At 55.6% G+C, this 14580-nt stretch overlaps 2 protein-coding genes across 2 annotated transcripts in view; one reads left to right on the forward strand and one right to left on the reverse strand.

Moving 5' to 3' along the window:
• EME2 (essential meiotic structure-specific endonuclease subunit 2) overlaps window positions 1–14580 on the forward strand; it is a 204925-nt gene that overhangs the window by 178804 nt on the left and 11541 nt on the right. The gene's annotated exons all lie outside the window — the stretch shown is intronic.
• HS3ST6 (heparan sulfate-glucosamine 3-sulfotransferase 6) lies at window positions 4613–11369 on the reverse strand. The gene is made up of 2 exons (XM_053557861.1): window positions 10047–11369; window positions 4613–5341 (listed from the first exon to the last, which is right to left on the reverse strand). The coding sequence occupies exons 1-2, from the start codon at window positions 10457–10459 to the stop codon at window positions 4726–4728; spliced, it is 1029 nt and encodes a 342-aa protein (XP_053413836.1). The 5' UTR covers window positions 10460–11369; the 3' UTR covers window positions 4613–4725.

Consider the following 14580-nt stretch of genomic DNA (forward strand, 5'->3'; position numbering starts at 1 on the left):
GTACACATAGACCACAACTTTGTTTATCCATCATCTGTTCATGGACATTTGGGTGATTCCCATTTTTAGCTCCTGTGAATAGCACCACTATGAACACAACCATGCAAGTGTCTGCTTGAGTCCTTGGTTTTAACTCTTTGGGGTAAATACACAGAGGGCCTGTTTTACAGTCAGAATTTTCCTTAACCAGCCCTCCATCACCTGACACTGCCTGTCTGTCTCCACCTCGAGGCACCTGCTGCCCACCTCAGGAAAATGGTCATCTGTCCTGTCTAGGCCACCTTCCTGTCTTGTCCCTTCTGTGTGCTGCCTGGTGCCTGTCACACTCTGCAGTCGGTGCTTTCCTTTCTTGCTTGCTTAGCCGTTTGCTCCATCTCTTCCACATTTGTGGACAGGGACCAGCCTACCCTCTGGCTGTTGAGTCCTCGGAAACATGCCTGCCAGCCCTTCAGTAACTGTTGGCTGAAAGACTGAGTGAACCTATGGGGCTCTTCCACCCACTGTCCCCTAAGCCACTCTTTTCTCCACCCTGACTTTCATAAGCCTGACCCTTGATCTTGGGAGCAAGACGGAGTCAGGTGAGACCAGGCACGGTGGCTCATGCCTGTAATCCTAGCAATCCGGGAAGCCGAGGCAGGTGGACTGCCTGAGCTCAGGAGTTCAAGACCAGCCTGATCAAGAGTGAGAACCCCGTCTCTAAAAAAATAGCAAAGCATTGTGGCGGGCACCTGTAGTCCCAGCTACTTGGGAGGCTGAGACAAAAGGATAGCTTGAGCCCAAGAGTTTGAGGTTGCTGTGAGCTATGATGCCCTGGCACTCTACGAAGGGCATCAAAGTGAAACTCTGTCTCAAAAAAAATAAAGACGGAGGCATGGCGGCGCCTGTGGCTCAAAGGAGTAGGGCGCTGGCCCCATATGCTGGAGGTGGTGGGTTCAAACCCAGCCCCAGCCAAAAACTGCAAAAATAAAATAATAAAAACTAAAAAAAGACAGAGGCAGGGACTACCAAGCTGGATGAAAGGCTGGGATGTCTGAGTGAAGCAAGTTCAGGACCAGAGAGCTCCAGGATGAGCAGGAAAGGACTCTGGGCTGCAGGTGTGGGGGTTTCCTGCGAGAGGAGAGGCCCTAGCACTGGCCCTGCCTGGGGGTCTGATGCTTATGGCCAAGGTGGATGAAATAGACTCAATTGGGAATCCAAGGCCACCCAACCTGACCCCCCCCCAAAGGCCCCACCCTCTGGCCAAAGCTTCTGTCCCAAGGACAGGGTTCTCAGACTTCAGTCACTCAAGCCCCTCCCTCACCCATGCCCCACGCCCAGAGGCCAGGGACCGGACCATCTAAAACAGGGGTCCTCAAACTGCAGCCTGCGGGCCACATGAGGTGGTGTGATTGTATATGTTCCGTTTTGTTTTTTTACTTCAAAATAAGATATGTGCAGTGTCCATAGGAATTTGTTCATAGTTTTGTTTTTTTTTTAAACTATAGTCCGGCCCTCCAACAGTCTGAGGGATAGTGAATTGGCCCCCTGTTTAAAAAGTTTGAGGATGCCTGAAGGGGCCAGGTATGGTGGCTCAGGCCTGTAATCCTAGCACTCTGGGAGGCCAAGGCAGGTGGGTCACTTGAGCTCAAGAGTTTGAGACCGAGCAAGAGTGAAACCTTGTCTCTAAAAAATAGCTGGGCATTGTGGTGGGCACCTATAGTCCCAACTACTCGGGAGGCTGAGGCAAGAAGATCGCTTGAGCCCAGGAGTTTGAGGTTGCTATGAGCAATGACGCCATGGCACTCTACCCAAACAACAAAGTGAGACTCTGTCTCAAAAAGAAAAAAAAAAAAGACCAGGTGCGGTGGCTCACACCTATAATCCTAGAACTCTGGGAGGCCCAGGCGGGTGGATTGCTTGAGCTCACAAGTTCGAGACTAGCATGAGCAAAACTGAGAGACCCCCCACCCATCTCTACTACAAATAGAAAAACTGAAGCAAGAGGATCGCTTGAGCCCAAGTAGGAGGTTGCTGTGAGGTATGATGCGGTAGCACTCTACCCAGGATGACAGCTTGAGACTCTGTCTCAAAAAAAAAAAAAAAAAAGTGTGGGAGGGGCCTCTGGGCCACAAGGGAACAGCCACATGGGCCAGGAAGCTCAGGCCTTTTCCCAAATCACCCTCCCCATCCTGAGACATCCCCACAAATCTAGGCTTCCCCTTCCCTACCTGGTCTGCCCTACACAGAGCTCCTAGGGAACCCTGGAGGGGGCCAGCCCTACTACTCTGACCACAGAAAGCCCAGCCCAGCTCTGGGCTGGGCAGAGGAGCCATCCAGAGCCCAGGCCTCAGGCCTGTCCCATGGAGCAGGGCAGCAGACAGGCACAGCCCCAGCCCCTCCCCCTGACCCATCTCAAGGTTCCACATGCCAATTCAAGAGGCCAGTGGGGCCCTGGTCAGGGGGGAGCCAGGCTCTCCCAGCACTCCCTGTCAACAAGAGGATGACTTTGCCGGGGGAGAAGATACAGTGAGAGAGGACAGAACAGCCGCTGGGTCCCGTCCCCTCATCCACCACCAGACTTCCTAAGAGGACAGTTCTTTCAAGCAAATAGGGAGGGTGGATCCAGGAGCCGGCCCCTTCCCTATCTCTGGTTGGATACTGGGGCATTTGGGTCAGGGTCTGCTCAGAGCCTCTAGTGCCCTCTGTGTGCCGCCATGGCCCTGAGATAGGGCCATCTGTGCCCAGGAGGTCTGGGGCCACATAAGGACCCTCCAGGTGGAAACAACCTCCTCTCAGGCTTTCTCAAGCCCCCTCCTGGACTCCCAGGGCTATGAGGACCTCCACCTTACCCACCCCTCCCAGTTTGGCTGGGCTAAAGAGGGCTGAAGAAGGGACCCCTTTTCCTCCACTGGGCAGAACAGGAAAAGGGTGGTTGAATCCGCACTTCTCGTCCCATCTGGAACATTCCAACATGGAAAACTCATGGAGCAGCTGGGGAAGCAATTTAGGGACTTTAATTAAAAGCTAATGACTCTCCCCAGGACCCTCAGCCCCAACATCTGCCCTCAGTGTTATCTGAGGTACAGCTGGGCGCCTTGCATAGGCCTTGGTGGTTAAGCCAAGTTTCCACACTTGGGGGAGAGCAAAACGTTCTCCTCACTGCTTCCAGAGTCTGCCCTCCAAGCAAACAAGCACCCCACATGGCTCTGCATTAGAGAAGGCTCAGGAAGGGAAAGTGGATCACCTTGGTGGGCTTAGAAATGGAACTCTAAATGTAGGAAGTAGGAGAGTAGTGAGAGCATAGAGGCTCTGTTCTAAGCCTGCCTCCACAGTGTCTGTACCCTCTACAGGAAAAGGCATTCCAGGCAGAGAGAACAAACAGTATGTGCAAAGGCTGTGAGGTCAGAAAGAGCAGGTGGAAGGAGCTAGCAGGGGCCAGGATGAAAGGACTGTAGGGGTGAGGAGAGCATGATTAGGGGGTTAGCCTTAGAGGGCCTTAATAGCTGTGTTCAAGCATCTGGTCTTCATCCCAGAAGCAGCAGGGGCAAGGGATTGGAGGATTTTTAAATAATAGGATCTGGTTTACTCTGAAGACACTCCTCATGGCTGCCATTGGGACAGCTCATTGTAGGAGAACAAAAGTGATGTTGGGGTGACAGTGAGTGGCCCCTGAAACTGTCCGGGCATAAGAAGGGCATGTCCAGGGAGAAGAAATATATGTGTATCATCTGGGAACTAGGTTGGAGTTGCTCTGCCTCCTTCCCTTTTCCACTCAGGGATGAGGACAGGCCATGAGACCCAAGGAGCAGCCTGGGGTGCAAAGACCACAGCCAGGCCCTGTGACAGGCCCGGGAAATGCAGTCCTGCTGACCCTGGGCCTAAGCAGCCCTATAGGTTATTGTCAGGGCAGCTGGTGGGCAGGTGGGCACCTGGCTAAGAGCAGGAACCCATCAGCTCAGTCATTACTGAGGGGCTCTCACATCCCTGGGGGCAGAGGGGAGGACTGGGTACCCCAGCCTGCCTGGGTCTACCCTGACTCAGTTCGGAGTAGGCAGCTGAGCTGCAGATGGGCGCTGGTTCCAGCCCTTTCCCAGAAGAGGGCACAGGAAAAACAAAGCACAACTGGGTCAGTGAGGGCCAGGGGGAAGTGTTCCAGGCCTGGGGAGCAGGCTGGGCCCAGCACAACACTCACTCCTCTCACGAACACTGGGGCAATTCCACAAGGCTTCCAGAAGAAAGCACCCACTGGACACTAGGACATCGGATTAGTGGAGGCCATGGGTGCAACACACAAAGACGGGCAGACCCAACTTTAATCATGCCCCACCACTCAGCCAAGCAACCTGGGGCCTTAGTTTCTTGTCCCCAACGCAGGGACAACCCTGCCTGAGTTCCCAGGGTCGAGAAGAGAGCCTGGGTGGCCTCTGAGTCACTAGGGCTAAGCTGTGTTTTGATGGACACGTCCTAAGCCTCTGAGCCTCCGTGTCCACCTGAGACATGTGAACAAGCACATTGCCCACCTCCAAGGATGTCTAAGGGACGGATTTGGGATGACACCTGGCACACCATCAGTGCTCAGGAGAATTAGCAAGTATGACTGCCACTTCCTGGTGGTGGCATTTCCACCCTCTAACCTCAAGGTCACATGGAAGAATACAGATCCAAACTTTATTTCTTAAATATTTACCCAGCATGTGGATGCAGCCTGCTCTGGCAGGGCAAGCAGACATAAATTAGTTTCTGAGCTCAGTCCCAGCCAAAATCCTGGCCAGTTATCTGATAGAATTTGCGGTTGAAGGGCCGGTAGAAATCCCGCAGGCGCTGGACCAGGGCCCACGGCACACGGGGGTGAGGGCGGCCCTTGGATTTGCCCAGGCAGCGGGGCCTGCTGCTGCCCTGAGCCTTCTTGAGGCAAGGGAAGCCCTTGGTGGCATTGAAGTAGAAGTGCTTATCTGTGACGACTCGCTTGAGGCCCAGAAAGTCCTGCACGCGGCCGACTTCCCCAGCAGGGTCACTGACCAGGCGCTCGCCACTGACAAACAGGAAGTGAGACAGGGGGAAGTAGCGCAGCCAGTTGTTCAGGTGCTGGGCATACAAGCCAATGCGCACAGCACTCCAGGCAGTGTCCACAGGGCCCAGGCCATGGCGGAAGGCCAGGGCTCGGAAGCTGGGCAGGCCTGGGGTCTTGGAGAGCATCTGGGCATAGTCAGAGATGGCACGAGTCACGGGGTTGCGCACCACCACAATCAGCTTCGTGTCTGGGGACATGCCATGGATGCGGCAGGGGGCCTCTCGAGTCACAAAGTAACTGGGGGTCTTCTCCATAGTGATCTGCCCTTCCAGAGTGCGCGGCATCAGGCTCCTGCAAGATAGAAGTAAGGAGCCTCAACCTGAGCAGACACAGGTGGGCAAGATAGAAGTAAGGAGCCTCAGCCTGAGGGGACTCAGGTGGGCATGGGAGGCTCAGAGAGGCTTAGGACATGCCCATCAACACACAGCCCCTCCCACACTAGCCTGACCCCCAGGACCCTTCCAGCAGCAAGGCCCAGGCCTCCAAGGTGGACAAGCCTCCCTCTCTGCCCAAGCCCAGCTCGTTAATGTGCTTGCATGGGAACTTGGGCTGTAGACAGTGAGGGCACCCAGTCCTGCTAGGCTGCTTATTTGTTACTGCTACAGTGACAGGCTGAGGTCACTAGATGCTCTTCTCTGCCATTGACCATCCTGGCTACCGTCCCTGCACAAGCTCTGCCCTCCCTCAGCCCATGGGCCAGCTCCCTCAGATCCTGGCAATGGCCACCCACCAGAGCCATGCCACCCAAGGCCAGACTCCACACCCTAACCCTGACACTGCTCTCTCACCCCAGACTGAGTAACCCTGAGGCCAGTCTGCCTGGACTAGCCACCCCGCAGGCATCTGCACTGTAATCACTTGAGATCACCCTCTCACTCAGTGGCTTAAAACATCCCCAAATTAGGCCATCGATTATTAACAAGTGTCCAGACCAAGTTATCATCGTTCTCTCACTCCCTCCCCTGAATTTAATTACATCCTTCCCCTGCTTTAATCATAGCCCTGCTAATCCTCATTATCCTAGGTCCAGACTCAGAATGCCAAAAAGCCACCAGCAGAGCCCTGCATGTTTGAGAAAAGTTAGTGATGTGGCTATACCCAGCCTGAGGACCTTTCCCAAGCCCCTCGGCCACTGGGCACCAGGCTGACGATGAGAATGTCTGAGATGCCTCTTATCTTCAGACAGGGGAGGAGGGCACTGACCCAATCCCAAGGTTCAGGGGGAGGTGGCTGCCCATAACCCCTTGACTGCCCCAAACCTGGCAAAGCCCATCCCCGAGTGCCTGCTTGGGCAGGCCCAGGCACCCCAAGCAGTGTCCCAAGGTGGCACCTGCCAGCAGTACAGGGTGAGACTGGGCAGGGCAGGGCAGGGTGGGTCAGCTGAGCAAACAACTCTGTGGAGGGCTGGGAACTAGGTCAATAGAGGAAGAGGTTGTGGGGACCTGCACTGGGGAAGGGATGTCTCTGCCTGGACCTGCCTCCCGCGCTGTGAGGGGGCTTCCCCCACCCCCACTGACAGTCCCAGGACTGGCCCCAGTGGGAAAGTAACCTAAGTGATCCCCAGACTCTGCTTGTGGAAGGCAGGGCCTGAGTCTCCTCTTCCTGCTCAAACCTCTGAGGAAACTCAGACCAGGCAGGCACAGGTACACAGATCTACGCACTGTGTGCTTGGCTTAGAGGGAGCGGTGGTGGGATGGATGTGTGGGCGGCAGGCTGCCAGGCTGCCCCAACAGCACCACGAGCATGGCAGATTTGGGTGAGTCTCCAACCCTCAAAGCAAGGCCTTGGGCACAGCTGATCCACAGACATCCCAGAGATAATCCTCCTTCATTTTGGTGACAGTGAGGTAGAAGTGTCCTCCACCCCACCCACTGGGCCATTTTGTAAGCAGGCACACTGAGGCTCAGAGAGGTAGCAGGAAATGCTGAGAGGAGATGCTGGCCTCAGACCTTGGCTGCTACAGTGGCTACAGGGGCTGCAGTGGCCAGCGTCCTCCTGGCCCATCTGGAAGGGAGTGTCTACTCAGCTTTGCTTCCAGAGCCCTGCACCCCACACCCTGACTCTCATGGTTGGGATCCCACATGGGAACAGCACCAGCCTCCTTAGACATCAGTTCAAAGGCCTTGGGTGGTATCAGCACCAAGGTCTGAGGCCCAGGGCTGCAGCCTGCTGGCCCCACTGGCCTCCTTTCCCCCAGGGAGAAGTCATGACAAGGGGATTCACCTGCCCCCACTTTGCCATAAAGCCACAAAGAAAACCCAGCACTGACACCTCACCACCCTCTCTTCTGCCCTTCCCAGGAAAGAACATCAGCCTCAGGCCCTCCTATCCTAGCACTGGCACTCACTGGCCCCAGGGAACCATAAGACCCAGGAACTCCAGCTCTCTCTTTTGCCAAGCTGGACACTTCAGATTCTGAAGAACCTGCTCTACTTCCTACAAATGGCTACTTATCCCCACCATGCTTCCTCTCCAAGGAAGTCAGAATTCCAGAGGAGATGATCACAGATCCTCTGCAGTAGGAGAGAGTGGGAACACAGAGGGGGACAAGGACTTTCTAGGCACAAACCAGATCTGAGATGGGAGACCTTGGAGATCAATAACTTACCCTCTCCAGGCCTCACAAACCTGTCCCAGCCCATCATGGAGGGCGGGTATTGGGCTCTGGGGAGTGGGAGAGCTGGGAGAGAGTGGGAGAGCAGACCCCCACAGGCAAACATCTAAACTGCTCCCAGGGCTCAGCACCCATAGCACAGTGGTTACGGTTATACACCGGAGCTGGCAGGTTCAAACCCAGCCCAGGCCTGCTAAACAAATGCAACAAAAAAATAGCCAGGCATTGTGGCTGGCACCTGTAGTGCCAGCTACCTGGGAGGCTGAGGCAAGAGAATCGCTTAAGCCCAAGAGTTTGAGGTTGCTGTGAGCTGTGATGGCACAGTACTCTACTGAGGGCGACACAGTGAGACTCTGTCTTAAAAATAATAATAATAATAATAGACTGCTCCCAGGACCCCTTCCCTCGCACAGAGCCCACCTCATCTGGTCTACATTTCCCACTTCCATCCAGCCCAGGCCAACTCTCTGCCCTCACCTCTCTGATCAGGTGGGCCAGGGACCCAGAATAAACAGTTATCATTCCTATCTGATGGCAGAAAGTGCTGGGGAGACTATATGTTCTGCCACAGGAGCCTCTCCCCAGGATTAAGTGGGGGTAAGTCCCACAGAAGCCCCCTGTCCCCTACATATTCAGACTCTACTCCCCCAGCCACTGCTCTTACAGCCCTCAGAACTAAGGGGCTTCCCCCATGCACACCCCTTCTTGCTTTTCCAAAACATTTTAACCAAAGTATATCCCCCACCTGCCCCAGAGAGGCACCCCCTCCCAGCTTGAAGCCTTGGGGTGTCTGTGTGACCCCAGCACCAGGTACTCAGTGAGTGAGTGAATGGATACACAAATACTGAGTTTGGGAGTACTTGGGAGCAACTGACAGCCCTAGATTAATGGGGTGGAGGCCAAGGAAGCAGACCCCTCCCAATCCTCTGCACCTACCCCTTCCCCCACAGAGACGGGGCCTAAAAATGAGGAAGAAAGAGTCTCTCCCAGAAAGACAGTCTCCTGAACACCACCTACTCCCAGGCTGGGCATCAGTATCCCCAAGAGCCCTTCTCAGGGCTGAGAATCTGACCCCCAGTCTGGGCCTGGTGCAAGCTGCCCCTCAGGAGATCCCCATCCTGCCCAGACCCCTCCCCTAGTGCCAGGGCCCTCAGAATCCTCTGCTCTTTAAAAACCTTCTAGGAATAAATCCAGCTGAGCTCCCTGTGCTCGGCCCAGCTCTTCCAACTCCTTCTCATAAAAGCTCTCATGGGGTCAGTGGCAGCTTTGAAGTTTGCCCTCCAGTTAGCTGTGTGTCCTCAACTCTCACCCCTCTGCCCTTCTCACGGCTCCTCCTCCCCACCCTCAGAGCAGCCAGGATGAGGGCTGCATAAACAAGAAACAACAAGCCCTGCCACAGTCAGGGAAGGGGACCAGTGGTCTCTTCTTGGAGCCAGAGCCAAGGATGCCGGCATTCAGGTTAAGTGGGGATGGACTAGCCTCCCCTACACCACCACCTGCTTCCTGACAACATCAGCCCCACAAAGCTCCGGAGCCAGACCCCCTGTTCTCACTGACGCCCCACTCTGCCTGCCCTTGAAACCTGCCCATTAAAACATTAGTTTTAATGCAAAAAGCAAAGTTAACAAATGGAGTGAGGAAAAGGAAGAGAAGTGGTGAATAGAGAGACTGGTACACCTAGAGGTCAAGAGTCTGGGTCCTGCCACTATCCCCCCTCACTAATTCATCAGGTGACCTTGGGCAGAGGCTTGGCCCAAGCTTGGGAATGACCAGCCACCAGGATGGGCTGCTTTAGCTGGGGCTGGGTGTTCCCCACATTCCACTCCTAGACCCCAAGTCCCTCCTGTTTTGGGGTCAGGGCAGCTCCAGAGCCCCATGCATGAGTCTGGAGTCTGAATGTTCACCCTCCTGCACTCACATAAAGGCAGTATCCTTTGTAAAGCTTGGGCTTTCTCCAGACTCCCAGGACCACCAAGAACGGTTGCAGGGAACCTGGAGCCCCCTTCCTAGAGTAACTAGCCAAGGTCAGTTGGTCAGACATACATGCCTAGAGTGACCCAGCAGGGGAGGGCGCCAGATTAAGTGGCATTTCTAACGCTCCCAAATAATCCCACTGGCTTGAAACTACTTCCAGCTGGGATCACACTCCCCACCCCAATCTTTCTGGGTCCCTCAGCAGACCTGAACCAGGGCATTCTCCATAGTTCTCAAAGTTTCTGAGGCCCCCAGCCTGGTCCTTCTTGAAGTCAAGTCTGGGTCTCTCTCAATTCCCGAAGACCTCGCCTTCCCTACGAGACCCTGGCGCGCACGACGTCCTCCCTCCGAAGGCACCGGCAGGGGAGCACACCGAAGCCGACGGGGCGGATAGGCCGGTGTGCTTACCGGTACCAAGCGAGGCCGCGCTCATAGCACCGGTCGAAGAAGTGGGGCTCGGAGCCGAGCGCACGGATGTCGGGGTGCAGACGCAGGAACTCAAGCAATGCGCGCGTGCCGCCCTTCTTCACGCCCACGATCAGAGCCTGCGGGAAGCGCCGGTGGCCGGAGCCACTGGCCACAGGCAGATCCCGCGCTCCGGGGCGGCGGCCAACGCGGGACTGTTCGGTGGGCGCGGTGGCGGGCGCGGGGGCGCGGGCAGCCGGAGGGCAGCGGCCGGGGAGGGCACAGAGGCAGTAGGCGCCGAGCGCTAGAACCACGAGCAGCAGCGGCGCGCGAGGCCCCCGCAGCGTGGCCCCCTGCCCGAGACCCGCGCTCTGGCCACCCCCGGCCCCGCCACCCAGGGCACTGCTACCTGCCATGGGGTCTCGCCGAGCCCAGGCCCGGAAGCCGGGGAAACTGGCGGGCGCGCATTCCGGCCAGCGCCGCGCTCAGCCCGTGGGCGCCAGACTACTTCTCTGCACCCGGGTGCCCTGCTGCCTGGGAGCGGGCTCTGGGCGGGGCCGGGGGTGGGGCCTAACGTCCCGCCCCATCCCGGACACTGCCCCGCCCGGGACACGCGGGCCCCAGCCGACACCTCCAAGACTTGGAGCCGCTGAGAATACCTGGACTCTCCTGCGCAGAGACACCGAGCGCCGGAGGACGCACGAGAGGCGGTGAATCGGGATACAGGGCAGTGACAGTGCGGCGCGCGAGCCCCGGGACCCGCTCTTAGAAGGCCGATCACCGCCGGCAGGTGCGCGGGCCAAGTCCTGGCCTCCAGGAATGGGAGCCTCTTTGCCAGGTTCAGTAGACCAAAGAAGCGTGTTTACTCGGGTGCCCGGCCTGCGAAGGGAAAATGAGGCCAGGCCACCACTCTAGTGCAGAGGGAGAGAGTGTGCAGCAGGGAATGGGGTGTGCCTTACACTCCCAGCTGACCATGAGTCCAGCAATTCCTCTGGGTCACAGGCCTACCTGCTGGAGAGAACTAGACAAGTGTAGTTACCGTTTTGGAGCCAGGCAAACAGGCTCAGAGAAGACAGCTGCAGTTGAGAGCTGAGTCCCTTGGCGCTAACATGACACTTCATCTGCCCAGCCTAGTCCACCTGACTACCCTGGATGTGGGCGACTAAGTGGCCCCCACTGTGTATGAGGAACTGAAGGGAATCTGTGCTGGAGAGAGGAGGGGGTGCTCAGGTCCTACACCAGAAGCTCCCTCAGAGGGGAGTAAGAATCAGGGGCCTCTCACAGCTGTGGGACCTGCAGAGGACACTTCGCAGGAGCTTCATCCCCTCAAGGTTCAAAAGCGCCTGTGGCTCAGTGAGTAGGGCCCCAGCCCCATATGCTGAGGGTGGCGGGTTCAAACCCAGCTCCGGCCAAACTGCAACAACAACAACAAAAAAAAAATAGCCGGGCATTGTGGCGGGCGCCTGTAGTCCCAGCTGCTCGGGAGGCTGAGGCGAGAGAATCGTGTAAGCCCAAGAGTTAAGAGGTTGCTGTGAGCCGTGTGACGCCAGGGCACTCTACCCTAGGGCGGTACAGTGAGACTCTGTCTCTACAAAAAAAAAAAAAAAACAAAAAACAGGAAAGCCTTCAGGGAAGGAAGGCAGAAGAACCTGGGCAGCCCATGAAAAGGCTGAGCAACTTGCTCAGTCCCACTACCTGCTGGTTCCTGTGTGACCTGTGGTAGATCTCCCTCTTTGGGCCACATGGTAAAAGACAGACTAAGCCACAAGGACAAAAGGTAGGGGCTGTCCCTGTGCCCTGTGGAGGTCATTCACCTCCAGCTGTCTGTCTGGTTGAGCCTTTTCTGACAAGAACAAGCATTAGCAAGTTCCTTCTGCCCAGCTGGACATCCCAGGGGCCCAGCAGCTTTGAAGGTCCCACACCGCTGCACACATCTGGACTCCTGTCTAGGTCTGTCTGTCCATCCACCTTAGCCCAGCCATCAGACCTGCAGCATGTGGAGAGTGAGGCCTGATGTGGTGGAGGAAGAATTTGGAAGGGGAGATGGGCCCAGTTAACACCATCCCTGAAGGAAATGATAAGGAGGGCCACAGCAGGAAGGGACAGAGAAGGGAAGTTTAGGGAGGCAATCCTAGGAAACACAGTCCTGGTGGGAGCAAGGTCCAGCCTGTCCTCACAGGTCTTTGACCAGCATCCCAGCTCTGTCTGCCCTCTTCACAGGCTTATAGGTGGTTTAGACCCCATCTGCCTCCACCTACCCATAAGCTCTGCCCGAGCAGAGATGGAGTCAGTCTTGATCCCTTCTGTGGCTCACACCTAACCATGGTGAGTGTTCATAAATGTTTGCTGGGTGACTCTGTCGTTGTGTATATGAGCATACATGTATGAGAGTGCCTATACTGGGTCCATCACCCACACCCCTCTCTGCCTCTTTCCCTGTCTTTCCATACCCAGGGTGGGCACCCCCAGCCTTGGCCCCCACCAGCACCATCTGTCCCACTCTGGAAAATGTTTAATAACATGGTGACTTCCCTCCCTCCTTGGGGAACACCCAGGGGAGATTTTACATGTACAGCAGCTGCAGGAATTCCCTCCCTTAAAACCACACCCTCCAGCCCCCGACCTGTTCCTGAAGCCTGATGGGTTCTGGAGCCCACAAGGGACGTGGAGGGAAAGGGACTGTGGCGCTAGAGGACAGGTCCAGCTGTCCTTGATTTGCATGGGTTTTTTCCACTTCCAATGCCTAATTTTCCCAGGCACATAGGGGATGTGGTTCTCTCTCAAGGAAGGGCCCCTAAGAAAGGACTACACACAATCCTATCCACCCCCAGGATCCACTATTCTCAGTTCACCATGGTAGGGATGAGGCAGGGCTACACTCATCAATAGGGACAGTGGCAATACTAATAGCAAGGTTCTAAGGCCTTCAAGGCTGAATCAAGCCCAGTTTGGCCCCTCCTAGCGGGGGACCTGGGCAACCCTCCACCTTCATTCTATTTATTTTATTTTATTTAGACGGAGTCTCACTTTGTCACTTTTGGTAGAGTGCTGTGGCATCATAGTTCCAAACCTCAAACTCTTGGGCTCAAGCGATTCTCTTGCCTCAGTTTTTAATTTTTAGTAGAGACAAGCTGCTCGAGCTGGTCTCAAACTTATGAACTCAAGCAATCCACCTGCCTTGGTCTCCTAGAGTGGAAGGATTACAGGAGAAAGCCACAGCGCCTGGACTATTTTTTTTTTTTGAGATAGTCTCACTCTGTCACCTGGGTAGACGGTAGAGTGCCATAGTGTCACAGCTCACAGCAACCTCAAACTCCTGGGACTCAAGTGGTCCTCTTACCTCAGCCTCCCAAGTAGCTGGGACTATAGGCATCTGCCAACATGCCTGACTAATTTTTCTATATATGTTTTAGTAGAGATGGGTTCTCTTTCTTAGGCTGGTCTTGAACTTCTGAACTCAAGCAATCCACCTGCCTGAGCCTCCTAGAACTCATTCTATTTTATTAAGAAAAGGTGACACTAGCTCCCACCTATGAGTCCCCATTCTAAGTCTTCAGGGAATGTTCTTTATGATAAGGAAGCAAAGGACATGTGACAGTGACTGCAGCACAAGGGGTGCCAGGAAGCTGCTCCCACTTTGGGGGATCTGAGTACTTCATAAGTCCAAATTCCTCATTCTACTGGAAGAGGACAAGGCTGGAGGGGAAAGGTTTCCCTGGCCTCACAGTGGCAAGCCGGCTTAGCTTGCCAGATCTTGGGAAATCTTGTTCTTAGTGACCTGGGGACACTGTAAGAGAGAAAGGTCATGGGGCTGCCCAGGGTTTGCCAGGCAGATCAGATTCCCAATGTCAGGAGGGACACATGAAAAATTTCCTTGGGCAAGAGTAGAGAGGATGAAGGACTACAGGCAGCCTGCCTGAGCTTTTAGGATTTGCCTGAAGGAACCAGAGTTCCCTCATGTAGAGGGACAGCCTGCAGCCTACCTCCTTTCCCTTGGGTGTTCCTGGAGGAATTAGCATAGAGGGCCCTTTGCTACTGGCCCCTGCTTCTCCAGGGCTGGGAGCTAGGTCCCCAGGATGCACAGCTGGGCCTTGCCAATGGCTTTTCCCCCATCAGAGCCCCCAGCTTACTTTGTAACAATGTAGCAATCCTCCCCCCAGCTGGTAGCCCTGCTCTCCCAGAAGAAAGGGCTGATAACAGTTGGCCTTTATCCCCAAGGAGGGTCTAAAGGGGGACTCCAGGAGAGTCTCACAGAAACTGGGCTCCCCTATCCCCACCTCCTCCACCTTAGCCTTAGGCCAGGCCTTGGCACAGAAGCCTTTAAGGACCAAAGGGAGGAAGAGGCATCGTCCAAGGCAGGCCACTGGGACTCTGTCCAGCCATGCCCTGTTGGTGATCCCCATGGACTGGAAGGTGATAGTGAATACCTGGATGCAGGCTCAGAAGACTCCTGTCCCTGACACCGTGTGGTGTTCATATCCCAAGTGTGCATATGGGCACAGGCAGAAGGGGGCCCACGCCACAGTCACCTTCCCCC

This window comes from Nycticebus coucang, chromosome 12 (assembly GCF_027406575.1).
Source record: "Nycticebus coucang isolate mNycCou1 chromosome 12, mNycCou1.pri, whole genome shotgun sequence".
In the NCBI taxonomy this organism is placed as follows: Eukaryota; Metazoa; Chordata; class Mammalia; order Primates; family Lorisidae; genus Nycticebus; species Nycticebus coucang.